This window comes from Dama dama, chromosome 2 (assembly GCF_033118175.1).
Source record: "Dama dama isolate Ldn47 chromosome 2, ASM3311817v1, whole genome shotgun sequence".
Classification (NCBI taxonomy): Eukaryota; Metazoa; Chordata; class Mammalia; order Artiodactyla; family Cervidae; genus Dama; species Dama dama.
This window is the reverse complement of record NC_083682.1, coordinates 32,012,387-32,029,674: the sequence shown is the minus strand read 5'-3', so window position 1 is coordinate 32,029,674 and position 17,288 is coordinate 32,012,387. Positions and strand designations below refer to the sequence as shown.

The window sequence follows — 17,288 nt, the reverse complement described above, 5'->3', positions numbered from 1 at the left end:
TGTCCAAAAAAAATTGATTCTCAGGATTGTGGTGATTATATGAGATGATATATATGAAGTACCTATTAAAACTGTGGGATGCTGTGTCAGGAAGAGATGTAGTTACAGGGCTTTGAGAGTGCTGATCTTTCTGGTAGGAGCTGAAAGGGCACTTAAGATCATCTAGTTCATTTTCCACATTTTTCAGATGAGAAAACTGACAACCTGCACCATGTGGTATAGTAGAGGCAAAACTGGCCTGGATTTTTTAGACCTTTTTGTCCTCACCTTCCCTAGCTCCCCCCTCGGCCAAAAGCTGCCTTTCTTTAGGGTTGTGTTGGGTCTATTGGAGGCATTAGGACTTCAGAATAGCTTTCGGCCAGTGTGTTGAGCTACCACAGAACAGGATTTTAAAACAGGATTGTGTACTTCAAGTCAGAGCTGGTAAAAATGAAACATACAATCCTGCCCTGGAGAGAATTTGCATGTCTTAGGCAGATTCCTTAGATTCCTTGCCAGGTTGAGTTAGGTGTCTGATCATTTGTTCTTTCTTCACTCAGTGTCTGAGCACCTGTTTTATGCCTGACTTTTGCTAGCTGTTGGGGATTCATGGTAAGTTGGACATGATCCCTGCACTTAGAACTGAGTCTGCTTAGAAAAATAAACTCTGAAAGTAAGCAATAACTATCATGGATGTGGGAACAGAGGAGAAGGTGAACACCCCAGTGCAGAGATCAGAGAAGACTTCACAGAAGAGATGACCTTTAAGCTGAGACCTGACAAGGATAAAGGAAAGGGTTTGTGTGGTGGTATGGCAAGGGAAGGGAAAGGGAAAGATAGGATTTACAGGCAAAGGGAGTAACTAGAGACAAAGTCAAGAGGTGTGGAAGAGCACATTATGTGCTAAAGGTGGACCATTACCATTGGTTCAGTGTATTTGGTGTAGACTGTATGAAACCTAAGTACAAGCATGCCTTGGAGATGCTGTGGGTTTAGTTCTGACTACCCCAATAGAGTGAGCATCACAGTAAAAGGAGTCGCATGAATTTTTCTGGTTTCCAAATGAATATAAAAGTTATGTTTACACTGTACTGTGGTCTATTAAGTGGACATCTATTTTTAAATAAACAGTGTACATACATTAATTGAAAAATACTTTAATCACTAAAATATGTTAACCATCATCTGGTGATGAATGCAAGGTTGCCACAAATAATCAATTTGTAAAAAGTACTTAGTTACTGTGAAGTATAGTAACTCCAAGCATAGTAAAACAAGGTTTTCCTGTAGTGGGAGATAAAAGTAGAGGATATGTCTGTAGAGCAGAGTTCTCAAAGCCTGAATGAAAATTTTTTCCAACCCAATATTTTATTAAAAAGTTTTTTTATTGGGGTTGGTTAACAATGCTGTGTTAGTTTTAGGTGTATAGCAAAGTGAATCTGACATACATATACCCACTCTTTTTTGAGTTCTTTTCCCATGTAGGCCATTATTGAGTATTGAGTAGAGTTCCCTGTGCTATACTGTAGGTCCTCATTATCTATTTTATATATAATAGGAGTGACAGAATACAAAGGCTTTGGGGCTGGGAGGGAGCCTGAAGACCTCAGTCCTGGCCCCAGATCTGCTGCTAACTTGCTCTGTATCTTGGAAAGGCTACTTAACTTCTTGAAATTTCTGGTTTCTTCTGTCAAATGGGCACCAGTATCACTATCCTACTTGTTACACAATTGCATTGAGGCTTCAATGGACTAGGTCTAGCTAATACCAAGACCTGAAATTCTTTTTAGTTGGGAGAGGGTTGTATTAGTTTGCTGGAGCTGCTGCAACAAATTACCCCAAACAAGGAGCTTAAACAAGAAATTTATTGTATCAGTTTGGAGGCTGGAAGTCCAAGATGAAGGTGTTTGTAGGGTTGGTTCCTTCTGAGATCTGCGAGGAAAAACTTATTGGGCTTGAAGAAGCACTGCTCTGATCTCTGCGTTTATCTCCTGTGTGCATTTGTCTCCAGATATCCCCTATTTATAAGGACGTTGACAGGATTAGGGACTGAACCTACTCTAGTATGACCTAATCATATTTTAAATAATTATATCTGCAATGGCCCTGTTTCCAAATAAGATCATACTGTGAGGTACTGGGAGTTAGAATATATGAATTTGGGGGGAACACAAGAGTATGACAAGGACACAATAACTGTAAATATTGAAGCTTTTTGTGCCAGATCAGCAGACCTTCAGCGAACACCTACTTGATGCAGCACCCTTGATGATTACAGGTATTTGGACTTAATGATTCTTTGAGGTCCTAGCCTAGGGAGGCAGCATAGAATAGTGGTTTAGAACTTACCGCCTGGGCCAGACTGCCTGGATTTGAGTCTGACTGCTGCCGTTACTAACCATTTGATCTTGGGTGAATAACTTAGTCTCTATGCTTCAGCATCTTTATCTGCAAAATAAGAGTGATAGTACCTGACTGATAAGGTTGCTCTGAGGCCACAGTGAATATTATTACATATGGAGAACTTGAATTAATACATAAGATACAGAGATATATTATACAGTGCAGGGCATATAGCCAATATTTTATAATAACTTTAAATGGAGGGTAGTTTATAGAAATATTGAATTACAGTATTGTTCACCTGAAACTAATAATGTAAATCAATTATAATAGAAAAAAGTAACTTGAATCATTGCACTTGATTAATTATTAGATACTCATTTTAAGAAACAGTTTCCAAATCTAAAATTCCGTAATGTGGAGAACCTTAAAGTGATCCATAATCAAGAATCAAAAGGTAGAAGCAGGTTCTAGAAGCTCATAGAATGTAAGATGTCTGGGTTGGAAGGCTCTTTAGAGACCGTTTACTTGAGTCTTCTCATTTTGCAGATGGGGAAACCAGGGTTCAGAAAAAGGAGGTTAGTTGCATCAATTAACTAACTTGAATCAACAAACTCATTAGTGGTAAAACCAGGACATTCTGATAAATGTTCTTTCTGCTCCTGCCTTACTTTAGTTCAGTGAAAAATTAAACCTTTAATCATGAATTGAGCATCTACTTTAATCTAGGTCTGGTTTTGGGCTCTGTAAATAACACAGGTGAATTTGTATCATAGACCTTGTCCTTTAAAAGAGCTTAGAGCTCAACAAAAGAGCTAAATAAATAAAGATGTAGTAATACCTTGCTTTTATCTCCTTTTTCTTGTTTCTCTTGCAGCAAATAAAAAGAAGGAGAAGGAACGGCCAGAGATTTCTCTTCCTTCAGATTTTGAGCACACGATTCATGTTGGTTTTGATGCTGTCACAGGCGAGTTTACAGTAAGTTTTGGGTCACAGAAAGACGTTTGGTCTTTCAGAGTTCTGGCTATGCACTGTTAGATTTAATCTTTTCCAGACTTCCTGATGCTTCTGTCTTTGCCTGAGACCCTTATTACTGTCGTCTCATGTTCTTGAGAGGGACTGTTTCTGCACTTCCAGAATTGTACCAGAGAAGCCTTTGAATCTCCATTCCTTAAATAAACCTCGGTTAAGTGGCCTTTTGGCAGGGACTCTGTGCTGGGCATTGATGATCCAGAGACAAATCAGACAAGGTTCAGGCTTTAAAGGAGGAATAGCCTGGTGAGGAGCAAACATCTCAAGAAGTTAACTGATACAGTAAGATGTATTGTAAGAGAGGCATGTGAGAAGCTCTGAAGGCAGAGAAAGGAATGACTAAACTCATCTTTAGCTGCTATCAGTTATCAAAATTAGTTCTTTTAAAAAAATTAAAAAAAAAATTGATTTTATTTTATATTGGAGTATTGCTCCTTGAAAGGAAAGCTGTAACAAACCTAGATAGCTTATTAAAAAGCAGAGACATTACTTTGCCAACAAAGTTCTGTGTAGTCAAAGCTATGCTTTTTCCAGTAGTCATGTATAGATGTGAGAGTTGGACCATAAAGAAGGCTGAACACCGAAGAATTGATGCTCTTGAATTGTGGTGTCGGAGAAGATTCTTGAGAGTACCTTGGACTGCAGGGAGATCAAACCAGGCAATCCTAAAGGAAATCAATCCTGAATATTCATTGGAAGGACTGATGCTGAAGCTCCAATACTTTGGCCACCTGATGCGAAGGGCTGACTCATTAGAAAAGACTCTGATGCTGGGAAAGATTGAAGGTAGGGGGAGAAGGGGATGACAGAGGACAAGATGGTTGGATGGCATCACCCACTGGATGGATATGAGTTTGAGCAAGCTCCGGGAATTGATGATGGACAGGGAAGCCTGGTGTGATACAGTCCATGGGGTTGCCAAGAGTCAAACATGACTGAGTGACTGAACTGACTGATAGCCAATTAACAATGTTGTGAATTTCTGGTGGACAGCAGGGGTACTCAGTCATACATATACATGTATCCATTCTACCCCAAACTCCTTTTCCATCCAGACTGCCACATAACATTGAGCAGACCTCCCTGTGCTATACAGTAGGACCTTGTTGGTTATCTGTTTTAAATACAGCAGTGTGTAGGTGGTGATCCCAAACTCCCTAACTATCCCTCCCCACCCCTTTCCCTCTGTAACCATAAGTTTGTTTTCTGTCTGTGGGTCTGTTTCTCTTTTGTAAGCAAGTTTAGTTGTGTTATTTCTTTTCAGGTTCTGCATATAAGGGGTATCATATGATATTTCTCTGTCTGAGTTACTTCACTCAGTATAACAATCTGTAGGTCCATCCATGTTGCTGCAAATGACATCATTTCATTCTTTCTTATCGCTGAGTAGTATTCCATTGTCTGTCTATACCACATTTTCTTTATCTATTCCTCTGTCAGACGTTTAGGTTGCTTCTGTTGGCTATTTCTTGGCTATTGTAAACAGTGCTGCAATGAATATTGGAATACATGTATCCTTTCAGATCATATTTTTCTTTGGCTATATGCCCAGGAGTGGGGTTGAAGGGTCATATGGTAGCTCTATTTTTAGTTTTTTAAACTAAACCTCCATACTGTTCTCCATAGTGGCTGTACCAATTTACATTCTCACCAACAGTGTAGGAGGGTTCTCTTCTCTCCACACCATCTCCAGCATTTATTGTTTGGGAATTTTTTGATGATGGACATTCTGACTGGTGTGAGGTAATAGTCATTGTGGTTTTGATTTGCATTTCTCTAATAATTAGTGGTGCTGAATTTCCACTACTATTGCATTACTATTGATTTCCCCTTTTACAGTTGTTAGAATTTGCCTTATATATTGAGGTGCTCCTATGTTGGGTGCATATATGTTTATATCTTCTTGGATTGATCCCTTGATCATTATGTAGTCCCCTTCTTTGTCTCTTATAACAGTCTTTGTTTTACAGTCTGTTCTGTCCGGTATGAGTATTGCTACTCCAGATTTCTTTTTATTTTGATTTCCGTGGAATACCGTCTTCCAACCCCTCACTTTCAGTCTGTATGTATCCCTAGTTCTAAGGTGAGTCTCTTGTAGATAGCATATATATGAGTCTTGTTTTTGTATCCACCCAGCTGGTCTTTGTGTTTTGGTTGGCACATATAATCTATTTGCATTTAGGGTAATTATCAATATGTATATTCCTATTGCCATTTTGTTAATTGTTCTGAGTTTGTTTTCACAGGTCTTTATTCTTCCCTTTCTCCTTTGTCCTCTTGCGGTTTGATTACCATCTTTAGTATTGTGTTTGGGTTGCTCTTTCTTTTGCTTATGTGTATTTATAGAACCTACCTGCAATGCAGGAGACCCTGGTTCAAGCCCTGGGTCAGGAATATCCCCTGAAGGAAATGGCAGTCCACTCCAGTATTCTTGCTTGGAGAATCCCATGGAGAGAGGAGCTTGGCAGGTTACAGTCCTTGGCATTGCAAAGAGTCGGATATGACTGAGTGACTAACACACAATGTAGTTTTTGGGTTTGCTGCACCCATGAGGTTTTGATATAACAATACATAATATATATGTTTTCTTTTTTAAAGATGCTGGTCTCTTTCCCACCCAGAGGAGTTCCTTTAGCATTTGTTGTAAAGTGGGTCTGCTGGTGCTGAATTCTCTTACTTTTTGCTTGTCTTTAAATCTTTTGATTTCCATGTCAAATTTAATGAGAGCCTCACTGGGTATAGTATTCTTGATTTTGCTCTGGTGGGCAGGGACTTTAATCTACTTGTCTGCTGATGGGTGGGACTGTGTTCCCTCCCTGTTAGTTGTTTGGCCTGAGGTGACCCAACCCTGGAGCCTATGGCAGCCTCCAGGAAGGCTCATGCCAGTGGGTAGTGCTGCTGTCAGTGCCCTTGTCACTGGTGAGCTGCAGCCGCCGCTTGCCTCTTCAGGAGACTCTACAGCACGAGCAGATAGGTTTGGTTCATTCTCCTATGGGGTCTCTGCTCCTTTCCTCTGAGTCCTGTTGGGCTCAACGTTTTGTATGTGCTCTCCAAAAGTGGAGTGTGTTTCCCCTAGTTCTGTGGAAGTTGTGTAGTCAAATCTCACTGGCCTTCAAAGTTAGATTCTCTGGGGATTCCTAGTGCCATTGCCAGACTCCTAGTCTGGGAAGGCTGACGTAGGGCTCAGAACCTTCACAATAGTGGCAGAACTTTTGTGTGGTATAATTGTTCTCCAGTTTGTGGGTCTCCCACCTGGCGGATATTGGATTTGGTTTTACAGTGATTGTGCCTGTCCTACGGTCTCACTGGGGCTACACCTTTGTCTTTGGATTTTTTTTTTTTTGGTGGGTTCCAGCAAACTAGCTAACTGTTCAGCAGTTAGTTGTGAGTTTTGGAGGAGGAAGTGAGCACATGTCCTTCTGCTTCCCCATCTTGAACCAATCTTCTTGGTTCAGTCTTCACAGTGAGTTCTGAATTTGCTTCAGGGTCCCTGTGACTGTGCCTTGCTGACAGCCTTGCATATCTCTCTTACAGGGAATGCCGGAGCAATGGGCCCGCTTGCTTCAGACATCAAATATCACTAAGTCGGAGCAGAAGAAAAACCCGCAGGCTGTTCTGGACGTGTTGGAATTTTATAACTCAAAGAAGACCTCCAACAGCCAGAAGTACATGAGCTTTACAGGTATGGAGATTGTGTCCAGGACAGTCTAGGGGAAAAAAAATGTTTTCATATTGGATGTCCATTGATGTGAAGGAAGAATGTTATGGGAAGAGTAGAGATAGCACTTTCACTAAGATGGAATTTTGAAATTTGAGAGCTACGATGTTGGGTTTTTGCATCAAGCTTGAGTCTTTACTCTAAAACTGCATGTTTCTAAAAAATACTGTGATATTATGTTTAAAAACATAGACTTTGTGCTAGAAAATCTGGATTCTGATACTGACTAGGTTTTAGTAATTACTTCATTTCTTTGAGCTTCAAAATGGGGATGTTATTTCCTATCTCAAGAGGTTGTAATGAGAATAAATGAGCTCATTGATGTGAAAATTCTTTGTAGGTTATAAAACAGCACCATGGAAATGTAGCATTGTTATCATCATTGTTTTCAATATCAATAAGTTATGTGATAACACATTTAAGTAGGCAAGCCCAATTTCTTCCTCAAGGAACTAATTTTTATCAGTCAAATGAAAAAAGGCCAATAATAATAAATGTTCTTTAGATGTATTCTTTGTCTCTGTATAAAGGGCTGTGTTTTTCAGAATGTTTTTCATACCAGAATTGGGATTAGAGTCCAGGTCTCCTAATTCCTGGAATAGGAATTACCACTTGCCTCTAGTAACTCTTACTTGGAACACTTCCTTCCATGGCAGAGAGAGTTTTCTTTTCTTAAGCAAGTCCTAAGAAGGCCTACATTTCTGGAAACTTGCCTTTTTATATAGCATCTTAGAATTTTAGGGCAAGTAGTATCTTTAGTATATACCACTTCCAGTCTCCTCTTGTTTTGCAAACATTAGAGCCCCAAATGCCTTTCTATTGTGGCTAAATTAGTGGTCTCTTAACCACTGTTCTTAACTGAGTTCAGTGCTTAATGCTGGTGTTACTGTTGTCTCTTTTAAAGGTCAGTGTTGTTGGGGAAAGTGAGAACCAGGATGAACTAACTGGTTTTGAAGGATGCTTTTCGCAGCAAGTATCTGGCTTGTAGCAAAGGGCACAGATGGTGAGGATGACAAACTGCAGCTTTGCTCATTCTGCATAGTGGTGCCCAGCAGAATATCGTACATGTCCTTAGCATATTCCCTTCCTGATATCTGTCCCCGCTGGATCTGTCTCACTTCTTCCATTGAGGGAGTGTTATTCCAAGGCAGTATTGGGTGTGAGAGATCATGGGTAGGAAAGTTTTCTAGATTAGAGTTTGTGTTTTTAAGAGTTTGTCATGGAGATGTCAGATTAGGAGCTGGTTTTGAAAGCTTCAGTAGCAGAGTCTTTGAAATAATCTCTTTTTATGTGTATGTGTGTAGATATGTACAAATACTGTTTATGTTTATGGAAGCAGCTCTGTGGGTTTCTGTATGTGTGGAATATAAAAAGTCCACTTTAAGTATATAAGAGTGAATATGGGTATATGATATACACATTCAGGTAATTGTGTGTATGTTCCTGCATGTATGCATAAATGAATAACATTGAAGGATTTTTTGTATTCTGTAAGTTGAAGATCACAGCAGCTCCAGGCAAAACTGTATATTTGTTGTAGTTATTTTTTTATTGAAGTATAATTGATTTACAGTGTTGTTAGTTACTGCTATATAGCAAAGTGATTCAGTTATATATTCACTCTATTTTAAAATATTCTTTTCCAGTGTGGTTTATCATACGATATTTTTTCCTTTTTTAAAAACATTATTTATTAAAAACTTAAATTGGAGGATAATTGCTTTGCAGTTTATCATAGGATATTGAATATAGTTCTCTGTATTATATGGTAGATCTCATTTTTTATGGCATAGTTATTTTAAATGTCCTATCTCTCCTTTTCCTATTTCCTTTCTTCTCATACTATTGTCATATTAATTATGACAACACTACTTCAGTTTGTATATGCTTGTCTGTAAATTATCTCATTTGATTCTCATGATGACATTGAGAGACTGGCAGTACAGGTACTGTTACCCACATTTTGCATATACAGAGAAATTATTTAGGCTCAGGGGAAGTAAGTGATTTATTCATAGAGCCTTAACATATCAATTGAGTGATACACCAGTGATGTGTGTTTTCAACTTGGGTCTTTAAATCCTAAAACCAAAGCACAATTTTTCATGCCAATTTTTTGTTGTTTCCTGTTTTTTTTAGCACTTTATTTTCTGTACCAACTAATAGGTAATGTGATAAGCAAAATTTAGACTAGATTGACAACCTCAATCTGGTTTTAGAAAAGGCAGAGGAACCAGAGATCAAATTGCCAACATCTGCTGGATCATTGAAAAAGCAAGAGAGTTCCAGAAAAACATCTTTTTCTGCTTTATTGACTATGCCAAAGCCTTTGACTGTGTGGATCACAATAAACTGTGAAAATTCTGAAAGAGATGGGAATACCAGACCAACTGACCTGCCTCTTGAAAAACCTATATGCAGGTTAAGAAGCAATAGTTAGAACCGGACATTGACCAACAGACTGGTTCCAAATAGGAAAAGGAGTACGTCAAGGCTGTATATTTTTACCGTGCTTATTTAACTTATATGCAGAGTACACCATGAGAAATGCTGGGCTGGATGAAGCACAAGCTGGAATCAAGATTGCTGGGAGAAATATCAATAACCCCAGGTATGCAGATGACACTACCCTTATGGCAGAAAGTGAAGACAGACTAAAGAGCCTCTTGATGAAAGTGAAAGAGGAGAGTGAAACAGTTGGCTTAAAGCTCAACATTCAGAAAACAAAGATCATGGCATCCAATCTCATCAATCACGGCAAATAGATGGAGAAACAGTAGGAACAGTGGCAGACTTTTATTCATTTTTTGGCTCCAAAATCACTGCAGATGGTGACTGCAGCCATGAAATTAAAAGACGCTTACTCATTGGAAGAAAAGTTATGAGCAACCTAGACAGCATATTAAAAAGCAGAGACATTACTTTGCCAACAAAGGTCTGTCTAGTTAAGGCTATTGTTTTTTCAGTAGTCATAAATGGAAGTGAGAGTTGGACTATAAAGAAAGCTGAGCACTGAAGAATTGATGCTTTTGAACTGTGGTGTTGGAGAAGACTCTTGAGAGTCCCTTTGACTGGAAGGGGATCCAACCAGTCCATCCTAAAGGAAATCAGTCCTGAATATTCATTGGAAGGACTGATGTTGAAGCTGAAACTCCAGTACTTTGGCCACCTGAAGTGAAGAGCTGACTCATTTGAAAAGACCCTGATGCTGGGAAAGATTGAAGGTGGGAGGAGAAGGGGGTGACAGAGGATGAGATGATTGGATGGCATTACCAACTTGATGGACATGAGTTTGAGTAAACTCCGGGAGTTGGTGATAGACAGGGAGGCCTGGCGTGCTGCAGTCCATGGGGTCGCAAAGAGTTGGACACGACTGAGTGACTGAACTGAACTGAACTGACAACCTCATGTTCTGGGTTTTAGCCCTCTTTGTCATGGATTTGTGGCATTTGATTTATGTAATCTTAAACCAGTTTCTTTTCCTCTGAATCTTAGTTTATTTATTTGTAAAATGAAGGATTGGAAGTGCTTTCTGCTGTGTTACTCTGTGCTATGAAATTTAATTTTTATATATAGAAATTGTACATCTCATTTAGAAGGTACAAACTTACTCTTCTTTTATACGATTGAGATATGTTTATTACCAGAATACCCAGTCCTCAAAAACACTAGTAGGACGGAAGCTTGGAGGTGGTTCAGTGAAGGAATAGTATTCTACTTGGTATGGAATATGCTTTTGGACAAGAAAAACAAGTGAATTATGTTTAAGCTATATCCTGATTTGATTTCTCTGGGGTACAGCTTGCCATTCAGGGCTGGCTTTAAGAACATGTTATCACAGTTTGTGGGTTCATAATTTGTCATAGGATCACAGGAGCTATACCTGACACTTTCATGTATGTGAGATCTTGGACATTATCTGGGCTTGTTTCTTGGTGAGGTAGATGTAGGATTTGATATAATATTTCTTCTCCTTAATTCCATTGGTGGTGAACTGATGAAATCGATTTCTTCTAGGACTTCTAGGAATTAAAGAATAAATCCAAACATAATACTTGGTGTTTAAACTTATTCTCTTGCTAAATCTCTATTGGGTCTGTGTTTCATACTTTATCAAGTTTAAGATATCATTGATTATAAGATGCATTGTTATTTTACATACATGAAGAAAAAAGAAGCTGCCAATTAAATCATGAAATACCTTTGACTGTAGGACACATCTTTGTTTCAGAAATGTTAATGTGAAAAAATATATATCTCAGAATTAATAAAATTTGGTGATATTGAGAGAGTTTAGATCTAGTGTCAGAAATGAGACCATACCTTTAATTATACTTGACCTGACTGTATTGTGCTAAGATGCTTAGTCATGTCCGACTCTTTACGACCCCATGGACTGTAGCCCATCTGGATCCTCTATCTATGGAGATTCTCCAGGTGAGAATTTTGGAGTGGGTAGCCTATCTCTTCTCCAGGGATCAAACCAGGGTCTCCTGCATTGGAGACAGATTCTTTACCAGCTGAACTACCCGGGAAGCTCTTTTCCTAAGGCTTAGTTTTTCTCTACTTGTGGAGAATAGACATGGATATCTAGAAGGATCCTTTCTTTCTTTCTTTTTTTTTTTTTTTTTTTTTTTAGAAGGATCCTTTCTAAAAGCTGAAGCTGCATGCTGATCATGATTTGTTATAGACATCTCAGGGTGATACCAGTTATGAACTCTTTCCTTTTCCCTTAGAATGGAGGAAATTTCCTTAATCACTGAGGCTTGATAATGTGGATATAGTTCTAGCATAGTATTTAGAATTAAACCAGGATTCAAATCTTGACTCCTAATAACCTGTGTGTTTAATTTGTAGACAAATCACTTCACTGAATGTCAGTTTCCAAATTTATAAAAGTAGACATAATAATAGTACCCAGCTGTAGCAAGGATTAGAGGTGGTAATGTGTATAAAGTATTTAGCATGGTATTGGGACTGTAGTATCAGTAACACTGTTATTCTAAGCTTGGCAAGTATTTTACTGAATAGGCTTCCTAAGTCTCAAGAAAGAATTCATTGTAATTGTTTACTGCCTGAATCACTTGTCTTTTTTCTTTTGCAGATAAATCAGCTGAGGATTATAATTCTTCTAACACTTTGGTAAGCCTTTATTTCCTCTATTCTGATATGGGCAGGCATGATTTTTAGGGATCAGGTCAGTGAGGTAGATGCAGAGTCTGGGCTGGTGGGCACTCATCTTGGTCACTCTCCCACCCTGGGCCTCAGAGTAAAGGAGTTGAACTTAATAAGCAGTAGATATCCCTTCCAGCTTTAATTTATTAATGCTCTAGAAATCCTAACCCTGGAACCAGAAGTACTGGCTACTAGACTCAGTTTTCAGTTTTAGCTTTGAGTCTTAGGAAAGCCAATTTGCCTTTCTGAGCTTCAATTTTTTCCTCAGTAAAAGGAGGACTATACACATTGCCTTACCTGGAGATGTCCTCAAATAGCTGTATTTAAAAGAGAATTCCTTCTTTTGGGTTAATTGGGTTTACAAAACCAGGATTAGGATTAATTGTTGAAGGGAGCAGATTCTATTAATTTAAGGTCATTCATTCTGTCCTCTGAAGTTGTAGTGAATGTCCTATCACTTGAAGGAATGTATGGAAGTCATTGTTGACCTCATGGGTCCTTCTGACCTTCACAACTTACCAATTCCTTTTTCTAAAGCAGATTATGAGATGAGGTATTGATGTATTTGAAAGGGCCTTATAATGAGTAAGCTGTGGCTCATTATACTAGATTACTGCTGTTGTTTTTATCTAGTGCTGTCTCTTGTGCAAAGTTGGTTATTTTATGTTGATTTACTAAACATTTCCAAAGCCGCTATTCTATGCCAGGTCCTCTGTGGAGAAATGACAGTATAGGGATGAAGCAGACATGATCAAACTCCTGATCTCCCAGCCTTGTGAGTGTCATGAAGGCACCAACAGTTATAGTACAGGATGCTAAAACTGCATGAGGCCAGGAACTGTGTCTCACCTGTCAGTTGCAGGTTCCATGGCATGTGGCACATAATGATATAATACTGAATAAAATTATACTATGGCACGTACTGAATAAAAGATTGGATGTTTAAGGAAAGCTTCCTGATAGTGAAGTCTGAACTGAATGCATTAGTTATCTTGGGGAAGAATAATAAAGAGACAAGTGTATTCCAGGTAGAGGATAAATAACATGTGCTAAGGCAAGGAGGTTCGTGACGTTTGCTTGCACAGAGAACTGCGAGTGGTTTGTTACGATTGGAATGTGAAGTGTAGGCAGGTCAGATCATGTAGGAATTTTAACTTTTAAAGGTAATAACAAGCTATTGAAGGATCTTAAGTGGAGGAGTCATACATAATACTGAGTCACAATCCAAAAATCATGCTTCCAGCATTGGAGACTCATTTATTCTGAGTCGTGTATACTGTAGTCAGTGATTTAAAAAAAAAAAGGTTCACATGTCCATTGCCAGTAGCATCCTGGGTCCTTTCATATTCACGATCTCTTTTAATCTTCACAGGAGTTTAATGAGACAGGTTATTTTCCTTGTATAACAGATGATAAAACTGAAATTGAGAAGGGTTATTGGCAATAGGTAACTGATTCCCAGTTCATTTGCTTTCCACTGATTCATTTTTTTCATCAAATGGAAGAGATATAGTTAAAAGGTGGTGAAGAACTTGCTGATGGTAAGGTCCTTGGAAATTTCTCCCCATTATTGAGTTGTAAATTGTTGAAGAAGGGATGTTAACGAAAGCTGAACTGTACTTTGTGGCTCAAATGTCTTTATGCTTTTAAAGGAGGAGTAGCAGCTATTATTTATTGAGTAGCTAAGATGTGCCAGGCACTGTGTTATTAACTTATGTGGTGGTGGTTTTGTCACTAAGTTGTGTACAACTCTCATGACCCCATGGACTGTAGCCTGCCAGGCTCCTCTTTCCATGGGATTCTTCAGGCAAGAACACTGGAGTGGGTTGCCATTTCCTTCTCCAGGGGATCTTCCCAACCCAGGAATCAAACCTGGGTCTCCTGCATCGAAGGCAAATTCTTTATCAACTGGTCTATGAGGGAAGCCCAGTAACTTATGTATGTTAACATAATTAGTCCTCACAAATTAACCTTTTGAAGAAATTATCATCCCCACTTCACAGGTAGGAAACAGACTTTCCTGGAGACTCATAATTGCTATTGTGATACAACCAGATTAGAACTAGGATCTTCTGAGTCTCTGTCCTGGGTTTTTTTTCCCACTGTGGCAGGGAACTGAGAAAAAAGATGTCAGAGAGGTCTTATAAAGGAGACTGCAGTAAAGCCTTTGGTCTGTTGTTCCTTAGTGAGGAGGAGGAGCCCTGGGGCTCATGCCATATGGCGGAGAGGATAACACCTGCTTTGTAAAAACCTGTACTGATTTTAGTATCTACAATTAAAACCGCCAGATTGTCAAGGACATTTTCTCCCTAATTCAGAACATTATCCCTGTGGTTCAGTCCTTTTTATTTCCTTACTAGTTATATGTAGGGATATGATTTGTCCTGTGATAGCATGGCATCGTTTTCCATATTGGTTTCACACAAATCATGCCATTTGATGTTGGAAATATTTGAATGATATTGTAATCTCCATGACACAAGAAATTGGGACTCAGAGATTACGTGACTTGCTTCCTATCCATGAATGAATTAGTAGTAGAAACAGTACAATATTAAGTTCTCCTCAACATTCATTTGTACATTTAACCATAGATATTTATTTAGCACTTTCTTTGTGCCCACGTATTGGTGATACAGAGATAAAATTTTTGCGTTATCTTAGTCCTTGAGAAAAAATTAACAGAAGGATGAGGGCTGCAAGAGGAGTATATGAATAACGTACAATGAGGGTCATATTTGATGGAGTGATTTATTCTGCTTGGTAGTACAGGATAGTTGGCACAAGGTTCTTGGGCCCTCACAGTTTGTTAATTTAATAAACATAACCTTTAATGTTTCTTCTAGTTCTAAAATTCTTTTATTTGTAGCTCATTGGTCTGAGATCCATCTCTCAGATTATTTAGCATTTTAGTGCCTGATCTCTCATTTATAAAATGATCACCTACTATGTTATAGGCTCCGTGAGTGCCCAAGAGTCAAGGATGGGTAAGATCTTTGCTCTTGATCTCACAACTTAGTGAGGAATCAGAACACGTAAACAAGGATTGATAACACAGTGTCAGGTAAGTAACACAGTGTCAGGTAAATGTAGGCAATGATACCAGCCAGAGAAAAGGGCAATCAATGCTTTCTTGTGTGAGGTAGCATGTACAAAAGCCACATTGTTAAGGATCCATCATGTCAGGTGAAAGAACTTGGACTCTCCACTCAGGCTAAGGAAGTATTTTAAATAATGTTGTTAGATGTTTATTTTAGTCTAAACTACCATCTTAGAAAGGGCTTCCCTGGTGGCCCAGTGGTAAAGAATCTGCTTGCCAGTGCAGGAGATGTGGGTTTGGTCCTTGGGTCAGCAAGATCCACTGGAGAAGGAAATGGCAACCCACTCCAGTATTCTTGCTGGGAAAATCCCATGGATAGAGGAGCCTGGCAGGCTACACTCCATGGAGTCAGAAAGAGTTGGATATGACTGAACTACTGAATAGCAACAACCATTTTAAAAAGATACCTCTGGAATTTGGATATGTGTAGAGAGTTGGCCTGTGAAGAAAGCTGAGTGCCAAAGAATTGATGCTTTTGAACTGTGGTGTTGGAGAAGACTCTTGAGAGTCCCTTGGACTGCTAGGAGATCCAACCAGTCCATCCTAAAGGAGATCAGTCCTGGGTGTTCATTGGAAGGACTGATGCTGAAACTGAAACTCCAGTACTTTGGCCACCTCATGAGAAGAGTTGACTCATTGGAAAAGACCGTGATGCTGGGAGGGACTGGGGGCAGGAGGAGAAGGAGACGACAGAGGATGAGATGGCTGGATGGCATCACCAACTTGATGGACATGAGTTGAGTAAACTCCGGGAGTTGGTGATGGACAGGGAGGCCTGGCGTGCTGCGATTCATGGGGTTGCAGAGTTGGACATGACTGAGCGACTGAACTGAACTGAACTGAGTGGGGTGAATTCATATCTCTGTCTCTCTTGCCATGCTTAATTTCTTAAGTTCAGAAAAGATACATAAAAAATAAATCGAAAACAATGCTTATTAGTGAACCATTGTTGGAAATTCATGGAAGATAGAAAGCAGATAAGATTAGATTGGCTGGAGCAGCAGAACGTACAGCTGCTCTGTGTATGGGGAAGAGAAAAATCCTAGGAAAGTAAAAGTAGCTCCAGAGAAAATGGTGTGAGAGAATATATATAGAAAACAGGAAAGATTCCTGGGTCATCTTGGAGTAAATTAATTTAAATTCTGTAACTGAAAAAGCAGGGGCAGCCTCCATGTTAAGTGAGCAAAAGGTATCAGAAGATTGATCCTAAGCTTAAACCAGACACTTTTCTAAAGAAAGTACCCTGCCTCTTTGTAAATTACCCATATCAGGAGAATGCCTGATACGGGTACTGCGGCCTGAGAGAGGAACAGAGCAGAACTGGAGTTAACTACAAATCTCTACAGCAGGTATAAAGTAGAGGAAAAGGAAAAGAAGCTCTGCAGTGGAAAAAAATACTTTAAATTTCTGCATCCCAAGGATAAATTTCTTATGCCTTGATAACTGGCAGAAGAGGAATCTCTACCATACATACTCTTCCGTGCTGACACACTCTGAAATGATACTTGTCAGTTACCACATCTGTATAACTCATATACAGACTGCATCAGACTGCCCATTCAGAGGAAGAGACAGCAGAGAAGCACACTCACATGACTACAGTGGAAGCATATGCTAGGTGTATACCCTGATTAATCTGATTTTTCACTGATAAATATGAGAGGACAGCCAAGGATCTCCAGACACTTGAGAGGAACAAAGCATTAAAGAGAAGGACCACGATAAAGAAATAAAACTGATCCCAGAGGAAATTGATAATTCAGGAAAGAAAATTAAAAAGAACTCTAATATTGGGTTGGCCAAAGAGTTCATGTGGGCTTTTCTGTAAGACGTTTCAAAAAACTGGAATGAACATCTTGACCAACCCAATATATTCAAAGGTTTTATAGATGTTGCATCTCCCAAAACATGCTACAATCAGAGCAGTGGTTCCCAACCTTT

At 39.1% G+C, this 17,288-nt stretch overlaps 1 protein-coding gene across 8 annotated transcripts in view; it reads left to right on the top strand.

Moving 5' to 3' along the window:
* Positions 1–17,288, top strand: part of PAK1 (p21 (RAC1) activated kinase 1) — a 165,261-nt gene that overhangs the window by 90,305 nt on the left and 57,668 nt on the right. For all 8 annotated transcript variants that reach the window (XM_061168038.1, XM_061168063.1, XM_061168045.1 and 5 more), the window contains 3 exons: positions 3,200–3,300; positions 6,889–7,036; positions 12,177–12,214. In XM_061168038.1, the coding sequence (XP_061024021.1) occupies positions 3,200–3,300; positions 6,889–7,036; positions 12,177–12,214 (287 nt within the window). The remainder of the gene's footprint in view (positions 1–3,199; positions 3,301–6,888; positions 7,037–12,176; positions 12,215–17,288) is intronic.